Below are 18559 nucleotides of genomic sequence, written 5' to 3'. Positions count from 1 at the left end.
TACAATTTCTAATCACCATTTTCATTGAATTTTGAGTGGTCTAATCAACTTTGTAACACCTGTGGTGTTCCCGGTCAATTGGCATGGGAAATTAATGGGTAATGCTAGATTATGTTCATTCATTAGATGGAAAACATACCCATGTACACCCACACATCTACACCCACAACCACAAACACCCTCACGCCCACACACACACAGAGATGACTAGTCATGTTGACTTTTTTTGATGTTCTGTGAATTTGGTCTCTGTTTTGATTACTATTATAATTTTTGATGTATATTCTTTGTATATTCACTGCAGTTATGCATGTTGACAACTAGTTGGAAACATTGTTTACAGCATTAGAAGGTGTTAATTAAGATTTGGTGATGATTATGTCTGGATTATGTTTTTTGTGGTAATGTAAGAGCAGTTAAACCAGACCGGTCAAATTTGACCGGGAACACCAAAGTGAGGGGGGAGAAACGAACGTAATACAAGGGTTAATAGTTATTAGGCGAATGTACTTTAAGTATCAAACTAGAGCTACTTTAAAGAGGACTGCAGCTCAAGACTGCTTTCATTATGGATTAATCGATTTTTTGGTTTTGGGTGAGAAATGACCCCACATGAGTGTCCAAACCTCAAACTTATGAAAAGCTGATGAAAAGTAATCTTATGTGAAAGTAAATCCTTACATTTGACCAGCTACATGTTTCCACATGTTTTTAGCATTCAAGTATTAAATCATATCAATAAAACGCGTTAACAAATTATGTCAATCGACTGATGATTTCAGCTACTTGTCCATACCGTTGGGTAGCTTTTCATAAAATAAATATATTTTATAGGCTTTTAATGTGTTTTGCATGCAAAATCAATTTTAAAGTAACTAAAGCTGTCAGATAAATGTAGAGTAATGACATTTCCCAAATGAAATGTCATGAACAGTACAGTACTTGAGTCAATGTACTTCCTACTTGTAGTTAGCATGCAGCAATGATGGAATATAACTATTACCATTGTGGCAGAGTAATATTTACTTTTAGAAAGTTAAAGTAAATATGATGTTAAAACATCAGTTTGGCTAAAACAAAAGTCACCCCTACAAATAGTCTTAAAATATCTGGCTTCATCATCAAATTCACAAATAAATGATGCATATATTTACATCTATGTATATATTATACACTTTGGGTTATCAATTTAAATGTTACTTTGATGCAGAACACAATCTTCAAAGAAAGTAACTTATTAAATATATCAGTTAAAAGCACAATATTTGCCCACAAAATGTGGTAGTGTGGTATAAAGAAGCTGAAAATGGAAATACTCTCAACTGTACTTAAGTAAATGTACTTGGTTACATTTCATCTCTGAGTTTTAGTCACTCACCCTTTAAAAGCCCATTTAAAATCTAATTGTAATCCAACAAGTAATTCTGAGGAGTGAAACCAAATTTGAACCTGATTGACCAAAGTTATACATTTTTTGGGGACACTCAAAGACAGCTGGCAGGCCTCTTTTTTTAACCATGATTCTCCCATTCTTAATGCAATGTGTGCAGTTTTTGTATCCTACAGTAATGTGGAGAAGTGATTGCACAAATTACTTGAGAACTGTTCAAAACATAAGAACAAAACTGAAATAAGGAAGGTTATAACATTACTTTGACGTAGAGTCCAGCCTAAAGGTTGTGTTAGGTAACACTTAAGCCATCATGTCAGCTCATCTTGTGTGTTAGAGGTGGATATTCCACAAACAGCCTGATACTAGGATTTTCGCTACACCAAACATAGATTTTGACTTGTCATAGCAGGAAAAGCACTGGTGTTACCAACAGCATGAATGATGGCTCCGTCTGAGTCAGACTGTGTACAATACCAGGACCATGACACAGGTTAATGGAAAGTTATGGTTCATTCTAATATTCAGCCCTGAGCTTTTCCTGATATTGAAAGGCCTTTGCACTGTTGTATCAAGTACCTAGTTTATCTTCCTACAGTTAACTGGACAACACATCCAGGTTTTTGTCAATGACTTGATGATAATGTTAGGATAAAGTCACCCCAGGTGTCCCAGCAATCCATTGATTCGATTTTTGCTTCGGCGCTCGTGTGTGCAGGGGTCAAATCCTCGGACCAGGTGTGTACAAACACAGTATATGACAATGTCAAACACACAACCATCGAAAAGTGAGGCTCATCAAACAAATGCTTATAAATTCATAAAACAGGAAAAGTGTGCCTTTATAAGGAAGCAGTCGAGTTCATGAATTCCCTTAGCTTTTTTTTTTTTAATATGTTGTTGTATATATAGATGGTTCATCCATACACCAACCAAAAGCTTGAGACCTTCACGACAAGTCCAATTGTACATGCTTCAATGATGTATTCAATTGTACTTTCAGTGCTCAAAAACACATGTCCTGTAGCCATACTGAACACCAAGAGCATTCTCTTTTTTCCTGAAATCAATAATGTTTCCGAGTTGCCCACCGATCCACTCTGTAACCAGATGTGTGACAACCAGCCGTTACAGAGGTCGCTTGCAAAGTAACAAAGTTACAGCTGTTTTCATTTTAAATAGTCTTCAATTTAAAAAATTTGCAGTCTGATACAGAAGGCTAGAGACCTGAACAATATGAAAGTGCTAGTCATTAATTTACAGAGATCAGGCATCACATAGTGCTATGAAGTATCCAATATGCTACATATGAATACAGCTGTTAACACCTTACAAATGCCTCTGGTTGTTTTTTCAAGGCTACTTGAAAAATCAATAACCTTGGCTTGTATGTACATAAACATGAGTGTTTGTTTATGCAGAAAATAACGTAGATATCACCACTACCAGAGGTATAACCATATTACGGCCATTTGGCCACAACAGTGATAATGAAATATTAAGTCCCATTATCAATTACTAACTGTTAATCCCCCAATTTTGTTGAAGTGGGAAAAAAACGAAAGAGTTGCCATCATGGTATCCCGTCCACACTGGGCTCCAGGAGACAACGTTGTTCAGAGCTTCTTCTCTTGCATCGTGCTCAAGTTCTTGGTTTGTTTTCCCCAGCCATTGGTTGCATTTTGGTTGCTTTCCCACATCTTCTGGTGCTATTTCCCCATTAGACAGATTGAAGAATGACTGAGAAGAACCAGTTCTGGAACCACTACTTAAGGGAACAACACAAGCTTTTTTTTCACTTCACTACAATCAGTCACAGAGTAATAAAAAGTAGAACAGATGACTCAATTCATTCCCGGAGCAGTGCCTCCGAAGTTGAAAGTAGATGGTACCACTGGCGCTGTGAACTTGTAACCGCCGTGTTTCTCGATCATCTTGGATTCTGTAACAAGACAACAAGGAACAGTATTTTAAATCACACATTTCCATCAGAGCCCTTTTCTGAAGCTTCATTAACTACATCACTGGTGCAAGACCACCAACAAAATGAATGTTCATTTGAAGAACAGCCTTTAAGTCCCTTTTCCTGCATCATTAGCTGTAGATGCAGGGACAATATTTCTTCAGCCAATCCCATTTAAAATCATTCTGCTCAGAGATCGTTTCCACGGATGCATGTTCATATCCCCCCAATGCATTTAATCACAAATCAAACAACATTTTTGAAATGTGCAAAATGGTCCCGCAGTGAAGTCTAATCTGCCAAAACAAAAAAGTATGAGACTCAAGTATTTTTTTCCCCCCCAACTTGGAGAAAATTAACTTCATTTACCGCCCTGCCTGTTCATACAATTTTCAAGATGGACCCACATCGTGTTCTGGGAACAATTTCTGCGTTTCTGGTTCTATGGTTTGCGCCGGCTTCATTCATCCATCCATCCATTCTTTTCAACAACTCTTTTCAAACCTTTCCACCGATGAGATGTGCTGTTTGGCTGAGATGGCCATTTTTCTGATTAGTGGCATATTTGGGTTAAATAACAAAAACACAATTTTCACAAAAGACCTTATTTTTGTTGTTGTTAAAACTTCTTATCCCACCAACGGACCTGAAATGAAAACAGGGTAACCAACCTAAACTCCTCTCTCAGTCTTTCCCCCTCTGCTCTGCTGTTCTAAGCTCAGGAGTTGAAGGCTTGCATGGTTGGCTACAATGTCCAGACCACACCAGATTTTGATTCATGGTTGTCTACTGTTCCCCCAGAGCTTTATTTTTAGTCAGCAATAGAAGTGAAAATGCGAAATGAGGGCACAGTGATGGAGAAGAGAAACAAATAAAACAAAAGATGAGACAGTGGAGGAACACATCAATGTTTTGTTCATGTACAGAAGACTTTTATGACAACTGTGGTCATTTATTGAAGTAAGATTTTTGCATCGTAGCGACGAGTGTGCAACAATCTTCCATCACACCAACAAAATGGTTCCCAGTCAAAAAGCTCCATTGTTTATCCGAATTATATTTTATTTTTTTCCATCATCATTTAAATCATCCCACACTCATCCTTTCTTGCCTATAACAGAAGATACAAGGGCAGCAGATTTTAATGTACTGAACTGTACAATATACTGTACAGAAAGTCATTAATAACAAAAGAAAAAAAACAAAAAAAAAACAGGGTATAGCATGTAAAAAAATAGCTTTATTGTCAGTCTGAAGAGCTACATCAGAGTTTAATTGGAAAATTGGGGTAGAGTCTCAGCTGGTGCTCACCGTGTGCTGCCCGTCTCTGATCTGCAAGTGTTCCAATGTCCTGAAGGTGTTTGCCCTGTTCTTCATCAAGGGCCTGTGTTAGTGCCTGATACCATGCTGGGTCACGGGTCTGGATATCTGCATTACAATAGAGTCAGATTAGCAGTTGCACAACATTTGTCTAACTGAACTATTCCATTTGATTCACAGGGGAGAGCGATCAACAGCTCGTCGTCTTACTCTGTAGTATGGCTTTGAAGATCTGATACTCGTCCACTAAGTTGTCTTCATCATCTACAGCTGTAGTGTAGCCCTCGAGGGCCGTCTCCTCAGCGTCGTCCTCCTCCCAGTCTTCATCATCTCCGTCCTCTCCCGCCTGCTTTGCCAGCATCTCCAGGTACTCCTGGCCCTCCTCGTCGATGTCGTCCTCATCGCTGCCGAGTTCGGCTACTTTCATACGCGGATGTAAAGTTTTACATTTTAATATCACTTAATTACACACGTCAGCTGATGCAACACACAGAAAATCAAAACACTTGTGCCTTACCGTTTTCATCGTCCTCCTCCCCATCTTCATCATCGTCATCTTCGTCATTCTCATGCTCTGCCCGACAGGCATACGCTCTTTTGAGGCCATTGAAGAGAAGGATGGCTGCTGGAAGAAGTTGGCCGGCCACTTGATTGACAGCCTGAGGCCTGTGCTCAAGGTCAATGAGAGCACACAGTCCGAGAATGCACATCTTCCTGTCGTGAAGGCTGAGAGCAATAACAAACAGTTAGCATCAGTAGTTTCTTACATTAAAAACAGGTTCACGGCATATTGTGAGATATAGCAGTCAGGAGCAGGTATTCTGTAATGCTAATTTCACTCTTACCCAAGGAAGCAGTCAACATCTTTGAGCCACTGGGTTATGAAGTGGTTAGTAATAGGCTCAGTGTTGTTTGGGAAGCGCAGGTTCTCCAAAGTGTTGAGGAGAAGAGGGGGGCTGTAGTAAAGTGCAGCGATGGCCACCTGCAGGCACATGGTCCTTAGCTCGCTGGTCTTCACCTCCCGCGTCAAACGCTCCAACGCAGCAGCCACAAACAACGGCACAACCTGCAATACACAGCAAATACATCTTCAATAGAGCATGTGTTTATTATGAATAATACATTTGAATTGCTTTCATTTCAGGACGGAATGCCTGTATATGTTTAGCTCCCCTATAGACTTGAGCTATCATTTTGAGGTGTACATTTGTTTATGGATACTGACCTGGTCAATACCACGACCTTTGCACTGCAGAATGATCACCTCCAGGAGCTTGGCTGCATGGCATTCTGGGTCCTCGCCTGGATCACCTGTCAGGACCTGTGTAAAGTGAAAAAAGACAGGTAAACCTCCCAGTTACAACAAATAATTAGTCCCTCATGCATCATCAATTGCATTATTTTACCTTCTTGCACATGCTATAGATGATCTCCAGGTATTTGGTGTCAGATAGCAGAGTATCTGTATCAACTGTGACATAGTTGTGAAGAAGAGGCATCATGTCTGAAACAGAGAAACTTTTACTTTCACACAGTTGAATTTAAAGCAAAACAAATTCCCACTTTTTCTTCCTTGACTCGAGTGCGTATCATTCTTTCAGTTTAAAATCTTTAAACTTCACAGAAACCAAGCATTCTCACGTAAGACCAAGCACATACCTGTGAAGTAGTCAAATCCATCCTGCTGAAAGACTTCATATACCAGTGGAAGGAGCTGCCACATCTGTGGCGACACCTGCTGGCAGGTCAGGCTGTGAGCCAAAGACAGGATCTCCTCATAGAACTCTGAGAAAAGGAAAAAAAGAGAGGTGAGTCACAGGAGGTGTATATATAAAAATCTGTTTATCAATAGGTCATCTCTGAGGCGAACAGACGGTTCTAGAACAACATGCAGGTGGAATGTGGAAGAACCTGTCTCACTTACCTAGTACATGTTGCTGCAGCACGGTGCCAATCACCTGCAGACAGATGCCCTCCAGCTGCTGGGTGATCTGAAACATGACGGTTAAAGTAATGAGGTTATCAATATAATAACGTTTGGGTGATAAAGCTGTCATGATCAAAGTTGTGTTAACGTGATAATACTACAAATATTGTGGTGTATCATCCAATACAATGCAAAGCTCAACAATTAAACATGTGTCTTATAACAACGTCTCCTATTTTGCCTATTTCTCAAGCACTTATTTGGCGTTTTCTATGATTTTAGATAATTAGCAAATGGTAATCTAATCAAATCAATTACAAGTGACGAGGATGAGCACCTCTTCACCATTAATGTTTTTTTTCTTGTTCCCGATGACTCACCTGTTCCTTTATTGTGTTTACACCAACTGAACAGGTTACAGTTCCCTGGTCAAATACAAATACTTCTCATTCTTGGCAGTATGGTGACGTACACAGACGATCCTCAGCTACTCAACTGTTATGCAATCAAAAACCCTCAGTGTAAAGCACTGCTTGGTCAAATCTAATGGCTTCTTGGCTTCGAGCACCCGCAGTCCTATGTTTCAGCAGACATGGTGGCAGTGTGCCCCGGCACTATTTCTAGCGTCTGCCTCAGCCTCTGAGTCATTTTGAACATGGTGAGAACAGAGCGTGTTCCCAGGAGTTGGTGGGTGGCTCAAGTGTGTTGGCAGGAACGCTACAGCAGACCAGAGCTGCTTCTGCAGATGAAGTGGCGCCGAGATGAGTGATCAGCCAGCAGAGCGAGTGTGTATGTGTGTGGGGGCAGAATGCTTAGTGGCTATGCTGCTAACCTCTTTGTGGTCCTCCACCACACTTAGCAATGTGTCAATAGTGTTGAGGATGCCCATAGCCGTCACAGCCTTGTCATCTCCCCCCTCCTCATCGGGCCCCGTCTGAATCACCTGGTTGAACGTCATAGCCTGTCAAAGAGAGAACAAATACACCGTTATGATTGTGTCTGTGGACTTCAAATACTCAAACATTTTACCATGCATCGATTCTTTCTCTCCACATTAGAGGAAATGGGTTAAATGAACAAAATGTGATGCTAGTCCTCTTAAAAGGCAACAGGGATGATACATGTGACATCACCATACACTGAGCTCATCGCTGTCTCAGTTGCAAACATTTGGCATCGGATCAGTACGTCAACATGGCAAATAAACAGCCAAACTGTAAAGAGCTTTTAAAAAATTCTGACGGCTAAAGATAAAAAAACCAATGCATCCTGAAACCAAATACATTTTCATGCACAGTAAAAATGTACTATTTTTCCAAATATAACAATATCTGATTTTCATTCGTATCATGTAAACAGATTATTCTGCTTAGAGATATTCAGAAATTAAGGCTCATTTATGCAAAATTGAAATGCTGACGTTTTCAATAGGGTGTCTGAACAATTGATAGACGGAGGTTGTGTTCGGTAATCCAATTATGCAAAGCTGCATGTAACGGAAATATGGAAAATGAATATTCATATTTACTAGCCATGTAAACATTTAGGCAAGAATATTGTTGTGAATATGTTTGAAATAAATGCAAAAACAATATTTTTTGAGAGGCACATGACATTTTTGAGTAAATTCAGACCACAGGGTCTTTTTTGATTGATCTCCGAGTAACTTTCATCTCAGTTGGTTCTGAATGAAGCCTGGATGTTGTGCAATGGCTCATTTTTAATATCAATGACTGAAATATTTCTATTGCTCTCGTCGCTCTGCAGCCACAGGGGGGATTTTATTTTTAATATCAATCATGTGAAATGATGACATGTACTTACCAAGTGCTGCGTCATCTCCACTGCTATTGGAGTGACCTCCTCACTATATTCACAGATCATCTTCTGTATGACATTGGTGAGGTCATCGTTCTCTGTCTCCCTGACAATGTGCAGGAGTGCCTGCATCACTGGCCGGATGAAGGGGACGATGTATTCTTTGGCTAAAGAACAAAACACACAAAATAATTTAGACACTCAGAGAAAATACTGACCTACACATTCATTTTATTTTGACTTTTATGACTTTACTTGCTCACCTTTCTCCTGGTTGCTGATGAGAACCTGCAGGGCAATAGCAGCCTCCACTTTAACTGGCATCTCGTTATCATTGATTAGACAAAGGCGGGTCAGCTCGAGGGCTGTCTGCAGGTTCTGGTCACTCTTGAACTTCACCTCACAGAAGTAATGCAGCACCCAGCAAGCCTGTGTGAAAACAGAGGTGGAGAAAATGTGAGGAGAACTCATTAAATTACCTATGAAGCAAGGAAGTGTGACAATATAACAAGCTTGGCTTCATTTAAAGTAATGTTAACACATGAGTCATTGGTCTGCTTGTTTGGAAATGATCACTTACCCTGGCTCTCATGTAGCCCAGTTCACTGCGGAATAGGGGGAAGACGTGATTCTGCAGCATGAACTCCATCTGGTCCTTATAAATTTTTTTCTGAGTAGAGAAAAAAAAACAAATTTCACAAGACAGTCAAACATTCACAACACTTATCCTTCAAGTTTAACAAAAATCCATCTCTAACTTGATACCCTCTGGCAAAAAGCTGCTCAGACTGAATCTTGGTAATATGGTTAATAAAAAACAACAGTATCAGCACTTGAGTATTTGGTCAACCGCTATGAGATTTCAACAAAACAACAGCCAAGTAGGCACAATAGTTTCACCATCTCAAATAGCCCACAGCCAAACCAACTTCTGCAAAATCATTTCTTGCCCCAGATAGACAGCATAATTTTCAAACTATTGCCTATGAGGGAAGTTAAGGTATAAAACAGTAAGGTGTGATGAAAATCCTATTCGCTTCACCATGATACACAAGTTCAACAACTGTTCTGCTCAAAGGGAATCACGTCTTTTAACCTGCATGCAGAAAGGATGAATTACCAAGGATGTAGAGCAGAAAGCTATTTACCTTCAGCAGGATTTCAGCCAAAGAGCCTATCATGTGGAGGGCACCGTCCTTTTTTCTGGGGTCAGAGGCGGGATCAGTGAGAATCTGGTAGCAGAAGCCCATAGTCTTTTGCAGCACCTTAAAAGAGCAAAAACAACAAACTGGATTAGGCTTCATTAAATATGAATTATGGGGGCAGATGCAGAATCTTTTTCAAGTTCTGAGGAAATAAAGCACCAAATAATTTCTACCCACCTCTTTTCTTTTGTTGCAGGCAGTGAAGAGGAGCGTCTGGGCTGCTGTTGTTGGAGAGATGAAGTCCTCAAACACGTCTAAAGGGGACAGCAGAGATCAGATTATTGTTTAGTCATCACTGATTCATGGGATTCCTTTTGGATGACAGGCACCGACTTCCTCTGCTTACCAAACTTCATGCGGATATACTCGTATGGATCCTCTTGCCACAGTTCCTCATCACTGTCTGTGTAACACATGAGGGGGAACACCACATCCTGAATGATGCCCTGAAAAACAAAAAGGAAATCACAATCAGGGACGAGGGAATAGACTTTGACATATTGTGTCTTTCATCTGTTGGCTGATGTTACAGCCAAGACTTGCCGTATACACTATTGTAAAATGTTTCCTTGATATTCAGACGTGTTGCATTTATACCTGGATGTGTGGTTTGAGGTTTCTCCACGTCAGGGCATGTGCTATGCCCTGGTTGATGTAGTTCAGTGTCTGTTGGAGTACTCTGGGAGCCACATATTGCTTTTCCTTGTACTGGTATAAGACTTTCAGAAGCACCTAGTAGACAAATGTACAAAACCAAAAATACTTTTATTTTTAAAACAGACCGACTGGAGAGCCGCTGCTGACATTAAACCTTGTGAAGTTTTTACCTGCTGAGCAGGAACTGCGTATTCCTTGAGGAAAAGGTCAGCAAACTCTGTGTACTCTTTGGTTGTGTTGCCCGGGCTTCCATACCTGCAAAGACAGTTTTATATAATAAATATTTTTGGCAAACATGCCTCTACTATTTATCGAAGAAGTTAAACAGTTATTAGATTTATACCTCTCAAACAGCCGGGCCAAAATATGAAGGGCCCACTTCTTGCACTTCCACCATGGCAGCTCGGGCCGCTCATCTTCATCTATCTGCATTGTCTCCTAAACAAATGAAAGACAAGGTTTGTACACTCCACTCATTGAGAGCTTTTGTAAACAGTGAGTGGCGATATTAGTGTCATATGCATTTAGTCATCTCCTTACTGGAGGAACATCTCTGTCCACTACTGTCTTCAGGATCTCCATCCATTCTGTCAGGTTCTGTCTGTTGATGAGCTCCAGAGGAAGGTTGTACTGTGGAAAAACACGAGTGTAAGTTTTTCCTTACTCTAATCTGAGCACATACGTCGCAAGAAATGGTTCATTTGGGATTTAGCTTCAAGGATTAGTTGATCAAGTGATCAAAATAAATGAATTGGCAATTTTTGTTTTTGATAATCTGGTATTTTTTTCCAGTCTTTTGTTCCAAGCAAAAATGGCAAACATTAGCTGGCTCCAGCTTCTTAAATATAGTGATTTGCTGCTTTTCTTTGTCATGTTTGATGTTAATGAAGTTTCTTTGCGTTTTGGACTGTTAGTTTGACAAGGGAGCAATCTGAAGATGTCACTTTAGGCTCTTGGAAATTATGATAAGATTAGATTTGAGACTTTTAGATTTTATAGACTATTCTATGATTTGTTTAGTCAGGAAAATAATCTGCAGATTAATAAATAATGAAAATAGTTGTTGGCTGCAGCCCTATTATTGATTTTAGTCGAGCAAAACTGAGTGCAATTTGTTTTGAAAGTTTAAAAAAACTGAAGGTTATCATTATCATGTTTTTAGTCTTAAAACAAATCCATAAACTGAATCCGTTCAAACCCACAGAGAGAAAATGTCAGGCACCGTGAGATTACCTGGAAGAGGGCGTAGAGGATTTTGAAGATCTGTTTCTGAATGAGGACAGAATCACTGGAGTGATCGGGGAGCAGCTGGATGAAGCGTTCCTTTAGCATGGGCATGAAGATGTGCATGGCGGCCACCAGAGGCTGACGCTCTTCTGGTTTCTTATATCTGAATCACACACACAGGTTACACATCAGCCACAATGTTCAACACAATATATGGTGAAGATCGGGAACTCTGACTCACTCATAGTTTTTGACAAGCTGGTAAAGGCAGAGCAAGATGCCCAGCCATCCTGCACTGTTGTCTGACTGCAGGTAGAAGCCAATCTTGTCCACGATGGTCGTCCACTTGCCAGGGTAGTCGTGCTTGATCATGTGGTGGATACACGTTGTCAACTGGACCCTGATGAATTTAAAAAAAAAAAAAAAAAGGGCAGTTATAGATTGGGCAATCTAAAAATCTCCTCACTTAACTCCTCCAGCAGGCTGTGTGGTTACCTGATGCGCTCGGGGGAGTGGATAATGGCCTCCACTATGTTGTCTCGAATGAACTGCCTGTCCTCCTCGGGGATGTTATTGACGGGCGTCTCTGTGCCTGAACCATCTCCATCACTCCAGTGCTGAGTTATCATGTTTTTAAGGTAAATCACACCTAGACAGATAGCGGGAACAAGTGGATCCTTTAGCATTTGTGACCGTACCTCTGAACACTAGTGTTTGGTCAAATGGCTTACAAATAATCACCAAGCTATATGAGGAGAAAGTCTAATGACCAAGAGACCATTTGTGCGACTGCCATGTGTGGTGCATCTCATGTAAAAGCAACATGAGATTCAGTTGATTTGTTTGGAAGGTTAAAAAAAATTAAAAAAAAAGGCCAATTTCTGTTTGAGATGTTTAATTGTCAAAGTGTTTGTGACAGTTATGAAAAACACAAGTTTGCGTTATTTGCATTTATTAGAATTTTAACAAATTCATAAAAAACACCCTGTGAAAAACGTCCAGAAACTTTGTTGCGCATTAGGAACAATCAGCTCATCTCAAGCTGCTTTATATACAGTAGAGTATCAAAGTAACTAAACCACCATGTATGGTTTCAAAAAGGTGTAAAAGTGAACAACCTCATGCAACCCTCAATTTGTGCCCTCATCCTAAAGACTGTATTAGTCATTCTGACTGTGTACAACACAGCGGTGTATATTCAGAACCACCTAAAGCCGAAGCTGCAAGAATCAATTCTTCCATCTGCAGTTCAGTAGTTTTGAATGTGGCACAAGGGTGTCAGCTGGGTTCACATCTACATTGTGGGGCCCCGTTCTGAGTTCTGTGGCTCACAGGGGAGAGGCATCTGAGGGCGCGGAGGAGTGAGGGCTGGGAGGCGGACGTCAGACTGCTGACACAAATGTCTACACCGCTGGCGAGGCAATCATAATCCAGCCTATCAATGCTGACAGAGCATTAAACACCCCCCCCCCCCTCCCCTTTCCCCTCTGCCTGTGACCACCAAACTACACAACTGCCTAATGCTGGAAAGCCACTAAGAATCTGTCATCAGTTAGATTCATGGAGAAGAGGAAAATACTTATTTTGCAAGCTTAAACCATGAAATAAGCATACACATATGTAGGGATGTACTCGATTAAGTGTTCCTTCCTAAAGTTTTTTTGTAAATGTCATCTGCAAACCTTTATGTGATCTGCTTACAAAATTAAGTTCATCTGGAGAATACTAGAAATATGACTGGTGACACTAAAGGAGGTACAACTATGTTGACGTTCCGAGATGAAACTTCATTAATAGTCCTCAAATCAAAAATGACGCGACATTTTAAAATAACTCAAGAGCAACGTGCCAATGTCTAGCAGCTGAGTCATTTTTCAACACTTTGACCACCAAACACAAAATTGATATTACCTTTTTCAAAATCTGTTGGCAGTAGAAATCTCTTGAGAGATCTCAAAAACTCACCACATACTGAACACGCTGCCAATATTGAATCAAATACAACTCAAACCCACATACAACGACACTGTCCAGAGACTGTCTGTTATAAAAACAAAATTATTAATGCATTTGATCTATTAACCAAAAATTATGTAATTTATGTCATTCAAATAAAATGATCATAAAAGAAGCAAAGAGACCGTTTCCATACCAAAAAAAAAAAAAAAAAAGCCTTTTTCATGTTGGGCTGCCTACCAACATCAAGCCAGACAGAAGCTTAATGAATAACAATCCCAAGTGATTGACAGAGTGCCAATACAACAAATTCAGATGATGTACTACGTTTGAGCATCACTTTTGAAATTATTCCGACAGCTTCTGTGCAGTCTGGAGGAGCTGCTCCTCCTCTATTCTGCTCTCAACACTGTCCGACATTTTTTGTACAGCTGGAAAAGTAATTCATTGCACTAAAGCACAGCTCCTATAACGGCTTAATTTGCTAGGACAGCTATGATGAATACTTGGGAGGTGGACACACAATGATTCTGATGCTATCTGTGTACTTTTTCCTGCAACTCTGGTCAAGATTCTAACTTTGAACGTTGATTTTTTTTTTTATTCCCACCATGGGCACCTTCCTCACAGTGCTGCATTTGACTAAAGCAAAACAAGCTATATTTAACCAACTCCACGTGTCCACTGCACTTCAGAGTGGCACTTTAGCCTCACAAAAACACTAGTATGAATCATGTATCATCGCTACATTATCTTTTTGAATGTATTATATAAGTGAACTGTTTAACTTGGGGTCATGGAGAATATCTAGTCCATTTGTCATATAATGCAATCTGACAAAATTGGAGTCAGATGCAGGGGGAAGTGGTAAGTTGCACAGAGCCAGAGTGTTTTGGTATCCTTATGTGACTCCGGTTTATGTTTTCTTAAGCTAGTGTTAATTTTTGTACGCTAAGAGTGTTAAAAAAAATATATGAAAACAATTCCTGTGGAAAAAATGTGCCTCAAGTGTAAGCATCTACAGGTTAGGAGCTTATTTTATAAATACAAAAACCTTAAATAATCTTTCATGCATCTGTACCAGAAAATTGTTGAAAAAAAAAAAAAAGGCACAAAATACATACTTACCTCTTTAACCCACTGATAAATGTGTTGAAATGTGAGCAAATCAGTGCAATTCCTTTAAGACCACGGACAATAACTTCTATTTTCTTTGTTTATGTTTTCCTATGAACACGTTTCACCACATCTTGCAACCTAACTGGTTTGTTTTTCCATTTCCACCTCAGTTTTTTCAAAATTCATCCCTCACCAAACCAGGTCAACACCAATGATTTGCCTGTAAAAATGTGCAGGTCTGGCACCTTGGACTGTCAGCAGACTGTAGGGACTCCATCTTTATTTTGAGCGATTTTCTCAAAGAATATTAAGATTTTAAAATACATGCAGAAGTGATATACCTTCCATCCTGCTCAACATGACATCTTTTATAGAACATGTCAGAGTGTGGACTCACCTGCTTGCCTGACAGGCAAATCCAGCTGATCAGACATGGTGACACGCAGCAGAGTGGACACAAAGTTTACCTGGGTGTGACCCTGTGAATCAAAATTGAAAACAACAATGTAATCGGTTATAAACACTGAAATATATCAAATCTCAGATTGTTCATACTATTTTGCATGAAGTTGGTTTCATACCATTTTGCATGAAACCTCCTTCAAGCTGTTAATGGTGCATTACTGTGATGTGTTTTTGTATTGTAAGGAGACTATTACAGTGGCTTTAGGTTACTCGGTAAATACGGTGCCATCAAAAGAAGCTTGGGGGTGTTGTACTTTTGACATGGTAAGTTGAGTACACATGGTTTGGCGTGCAAACAGAGTTGCTAGGTGACCAACAATAAAATTGGTTATTGTATTGCACCTTTTTAAAACTTATGAATTATTTCGTGCTTGCAATTTGTTTACAAAACAAAGAAATTCCATGGTAACCATGTAGCTTATCTCATAACTTCTACGGCTGTCACAACAGTACAAAGGTAGTGGATACGACATCACCAAGGTGTTCAATTAAATATTCTGAAAAACACGGATGGTCAAATCAACCAGCCGGGAAACGCAGCAGCGCTGTCTTCTTGGCATTAACAAATCCAAGTTGATGTTGTGATCAGCACTTTACAACCCATATATTTCTAGGGTATGGCTCCTCCACAACTGCAGCTGCATTAGGTCGATCCCTGTACACTGATAAAAGGGAACAAATTATGGATCTGGCCAACTGATATATCCAATGTTTGCGTCTCGGCGGTCAGCAATAAACAAACGGCTGACTTCAAACATCGTGTTAGTATGTGGCGCTTCACAAAAGACAGTATGTATTTATGCATTTTTTATGAATGTTTTTATGCATTTTCTAAAGCCTTACTCAAATTTCATCTGGCCATTTTTCATAACAAACCAAGTTAGAGTTTATGACTAAGCAAAGCACTGTATTTAGAACCAGATTTACTCCATCCTCCTCCAGAAGACATGATTTATTTCCCTCTAAACTCAACTCTAAGAGCACTCTCTCTCTCAGCTTTGCCATTCAAGCGAGACATCACTATCAATGCATATGTGGGTGTAAAAAAAAAAGAAAAAAGAAAAAGAAAAACAATCCCCTTGCAATGGCAAAAAATAAACATGGAGGAGGGGTTACTGTATGGGGCCGAATCATACTGAACGCATGTGCTATGACTGCATAACTATCATCTGAATATAGATATAGATAACACAAAATAGGCCTTAGTTTAAGTCAACTGTCCTCTTTAAATAAATTGCTGGTGCCATAAAGGAGCACTGACGTAGAAGAAGGCATTGTGATTTGACCGTCTAGTGTCATTTATCTCACAAGCAGACACGTTGGGCTTCAAAACAATTAAAGGCCTCAGTCCTGCTGGCATTTAATCTCCACAACCAACAATCAAGCTACACACATCTTTGGTGAGAGGTTAGAAATCCTGACTGGAAAGCTTTTATTTGTAAGGCACTTAATTCTCCTCGATTATATGTCAAATGGGACAGGGTGGCACAGAGTGAAGCCCTGAAAAAGCCACAATCTTAAATTATAGTCGAATGAGCTCAGTGCAGTTTCAACTGCAGCCGTTACATTTCCACAGCGTATGTCATCTAGAAAAAAAACATGTTGTAAACACTCCAAAGTTTAGTGATTAATAACACTATTAAAAATCCAATGTAACCCCATGAGTGTTGGGTAAGGAGACAACTTTTTAAACTACGCAGCCCGGCTGCTGCCCCAAACAGGACAGGACTGCTAACTTAGTTAACGTTAGCTCACATGGAACTCGGCTAACGTAAAACTCCATTTTAGGATATTTTTACTTCGCAGCTAGAAAGTCACCGGTCATATATCGACTGGAGCTGCGGGAAACCACAGTGAGAAGTCGGCTGTTGTCAATCTTAGTCATTTATTAAAGAATGTCATCATTTCAGGGCTTGTCACAGTGACACGTGAGCAGCAGCTATATAGCAGAACTATGGCAGCTCATCCAACAAGTAGCCAAGTTAGCTAGCTCATATTAGCCTCATGGCTAAACATCAATATCCTGCCGTTAAATACCCAATTTAGCATATGCCCCGCGTTCACCAAGCATCGCTCGTTGTGTAACACGTCTGCCTTGTTATTCTCGTGCCGTGTCAGCCCTGAAATAAGTCAAAACTATGCCGAAACTGTGTGTGACGAGCTAACAATTATGAGGGTTAGCTCGTTTAGCATTAGCGACACAGCTGGCTCAAGATGAAGCTCACGTTGACGTTGCTTACTGGCACACGAGTGTGTCATCGAAATTTAAAAAACGCCATTTAGATCACGCTAACGGCCCTACGCTTGTGATACGAGTCAGGGTGTAACCACTACATTTATCGATTAGCGGGATTTAGCTGTCGATCTCAAGGTATCGGCAGCAGAGCCCAGTCTGCGTGATCGCACCATCTTGATGTTGTGAACGGCTGAGGCCTGATCCGAGACCGCGCCACAACCTCCATCGCAATTAACGGCTAATCTCAACTTTTACCTCGTTCAGCTGTCTCTCCGCGGCCTCCCTCAGATTGGGGTCCATCGTGCCCCGAAGGGCCTCGACCAAAGACTCAGGATCCATGACGAAAACTCTGTTTACGGCTCGGATTTTAATATTTCAGAGGTCTATCAATTCCCAGTCACTGCGCACATGGACGCACGGCTCTCCGGTTACCCGGCGCGAAAGGAAGCAGTGAATGAAGTACCCGGATAGATCAGCGCCAAATTTGTGCAACACGAACATCCGGCGCCAAGATGGACACCGTGGGAGTTGTAGTTTTCAGTTTTACTTGAACTAAATTGCTCATATGAGATTCAAAGATATGGGGAAGGTGACCCCCCTACTGGTTAGCTACATTTCAGACATTTTTTATTTATTTTTTTCTTCTTAATTTAATTTCAGTTATCAAGAGCCCATTTTTGGCACATTCACGCGATTCAACGGGTATTTCAGTTATTGGCTGTACTGTATGTTTCCCATATTCAAAAATATATAAGTAGTTTCAAATGTTATTAATGTAAACTGACCTTCAACTACGTCAGAAGATATTACAGATTATAAGCATTTATTTAATTACCAATTCGGTTTTTAGACTTCTGTCACCATTGAGCAGCTGAGGGTTACATACCTTTTGTTACAGGTCATGCTTGTTGTTGGGTCCATTGTTGATTAATGCATATTAATAGAATCAAGATGATTAACTAAGGCAGATTATGTCATAAAGGTGACACGCACTGGCTCTTGGTCGCCTGTGTAGTTTGTTGTTTTGACATGCTTGATTCCACCGTGCATCCATCTTAGCACAACAAACATCAGAAAACAACAGCAAAAATGAACAAATATTAACAACTTTCATGAATTATAAACAACCAGATGACTTTGGCAGTAACAAGTGTAGTGTAAAATACGCAATGCAAAAAAAGTGGAGCTCTGCTGTCAGCACCTCAGTGGACAGGACGGTGGTCCGGGCCTGGAGTGTGTCATTCAGTCTTTTGTACGTGCATGTTGCAGAATATGC

General features: G+C 40.2%; 1 protein-coding gene across 2 annotated transcripts; it reads right to left on the bottom strand.

The window, feature by feature from the left end:
- Nucleotides 1–2257: 2257 nt before the first annotated feature.
- ipo7 (importin 7) lies at nucleotides 2258–17767 on the bottom strand. Of its 2 annotated transcripts, none has more exons than XM_030414155.1 (25): nucleotides 17539–17767; nucleotides 14980–15061; nucleotides 12003–12156; nucleotides 11749–11907; nucleotides 11514–11670; nucleotides 10821–10910; nucleotides 10624–10718; nucleotides 10451–10535; nucleotides 10221–10355; nucleotides 9970–10069; nucleotides 9801–9877; nucleotides 9567–9683; nucleotides 8999–9088; nucleotides 8682–8847; nucleotides 8425–8585; nucleotides 7433–7561; nucleotides 6598–6664; nucleotides 6333–6458; nucleotides 6080–6177; nucleotides 5899–5994; nucleotides 5519–5739; nucleotides 5191–5399; nucleotides 4884–5090; nucleotides 4665–4781; nucleotides 2258–3332 (listed from the first exon to the last, which is right to left on the bottom strand). In XM_030414155.1, the coding sequence occupies exons 1-25, from the start codon at nucleotides 17620–17622 to the stop codon at nucleotides 3235–3237; spliced, it is 3120 nt and encodes a 1039-aa protein (XP_030270015.1). In that variant the 5' UTR covers nucleotides 17623–17767; the 3' UTR covers nucleotides 2258–3234. The 2 variants fall into 2 exon arrangements, with proteins under 2 accessions (XP_030270015.1, XP_030270014.1); XM_030414154.1 differs by having other exon boundaries at nucleotides 4884–5093; nucleotides 17539–17762.
- Between the last annotated feature and the right edge of the window lie 792 nt (nucleotides 17768–18559).

The sequence above is a fragment of the Sparus aurata genome, chromosome 4 (assembly GCF_900880675.1).
Source record: "Sparus aurata chromosome 4, fSpaAur1.1, whole genome shotgun sequence".
NCBI lineage: Eukaryota > Metazoa > Chordata > Actinopteri > Spariformes > Sparidae > Sparus > Sparus aurata.
Note: the sequence above shows the minus strand (reverse complement) of the source record. Positions and strands in the feature narration are given on the sequence as shown.

Bases quoted from the DNA above. Each gene is read 5' to 3' on its own strand.
- ipo7 (XM_030414154.1), bottom strand. From the start codon at position 17,622: ATGGATCCTGAGTCTTTGGTCGAGGCCCTTCGGGGCACGATGGACCCC. The intron at 9,878-9,969 runs GTAAGCAGAGGA...TGTCCCCTTTAG, and splicing joins GTATATCCGCATGAAGTTTG to ACGTGTTTGAGGACTTCATC. The intron at 8,586-8,681 runs GTGAGCAAGTAA...TTTGTTCTTTAG, and splicing joins CATCAGCAACCAGGAGAAAG to CCAAAGAATACATCGTCCCC.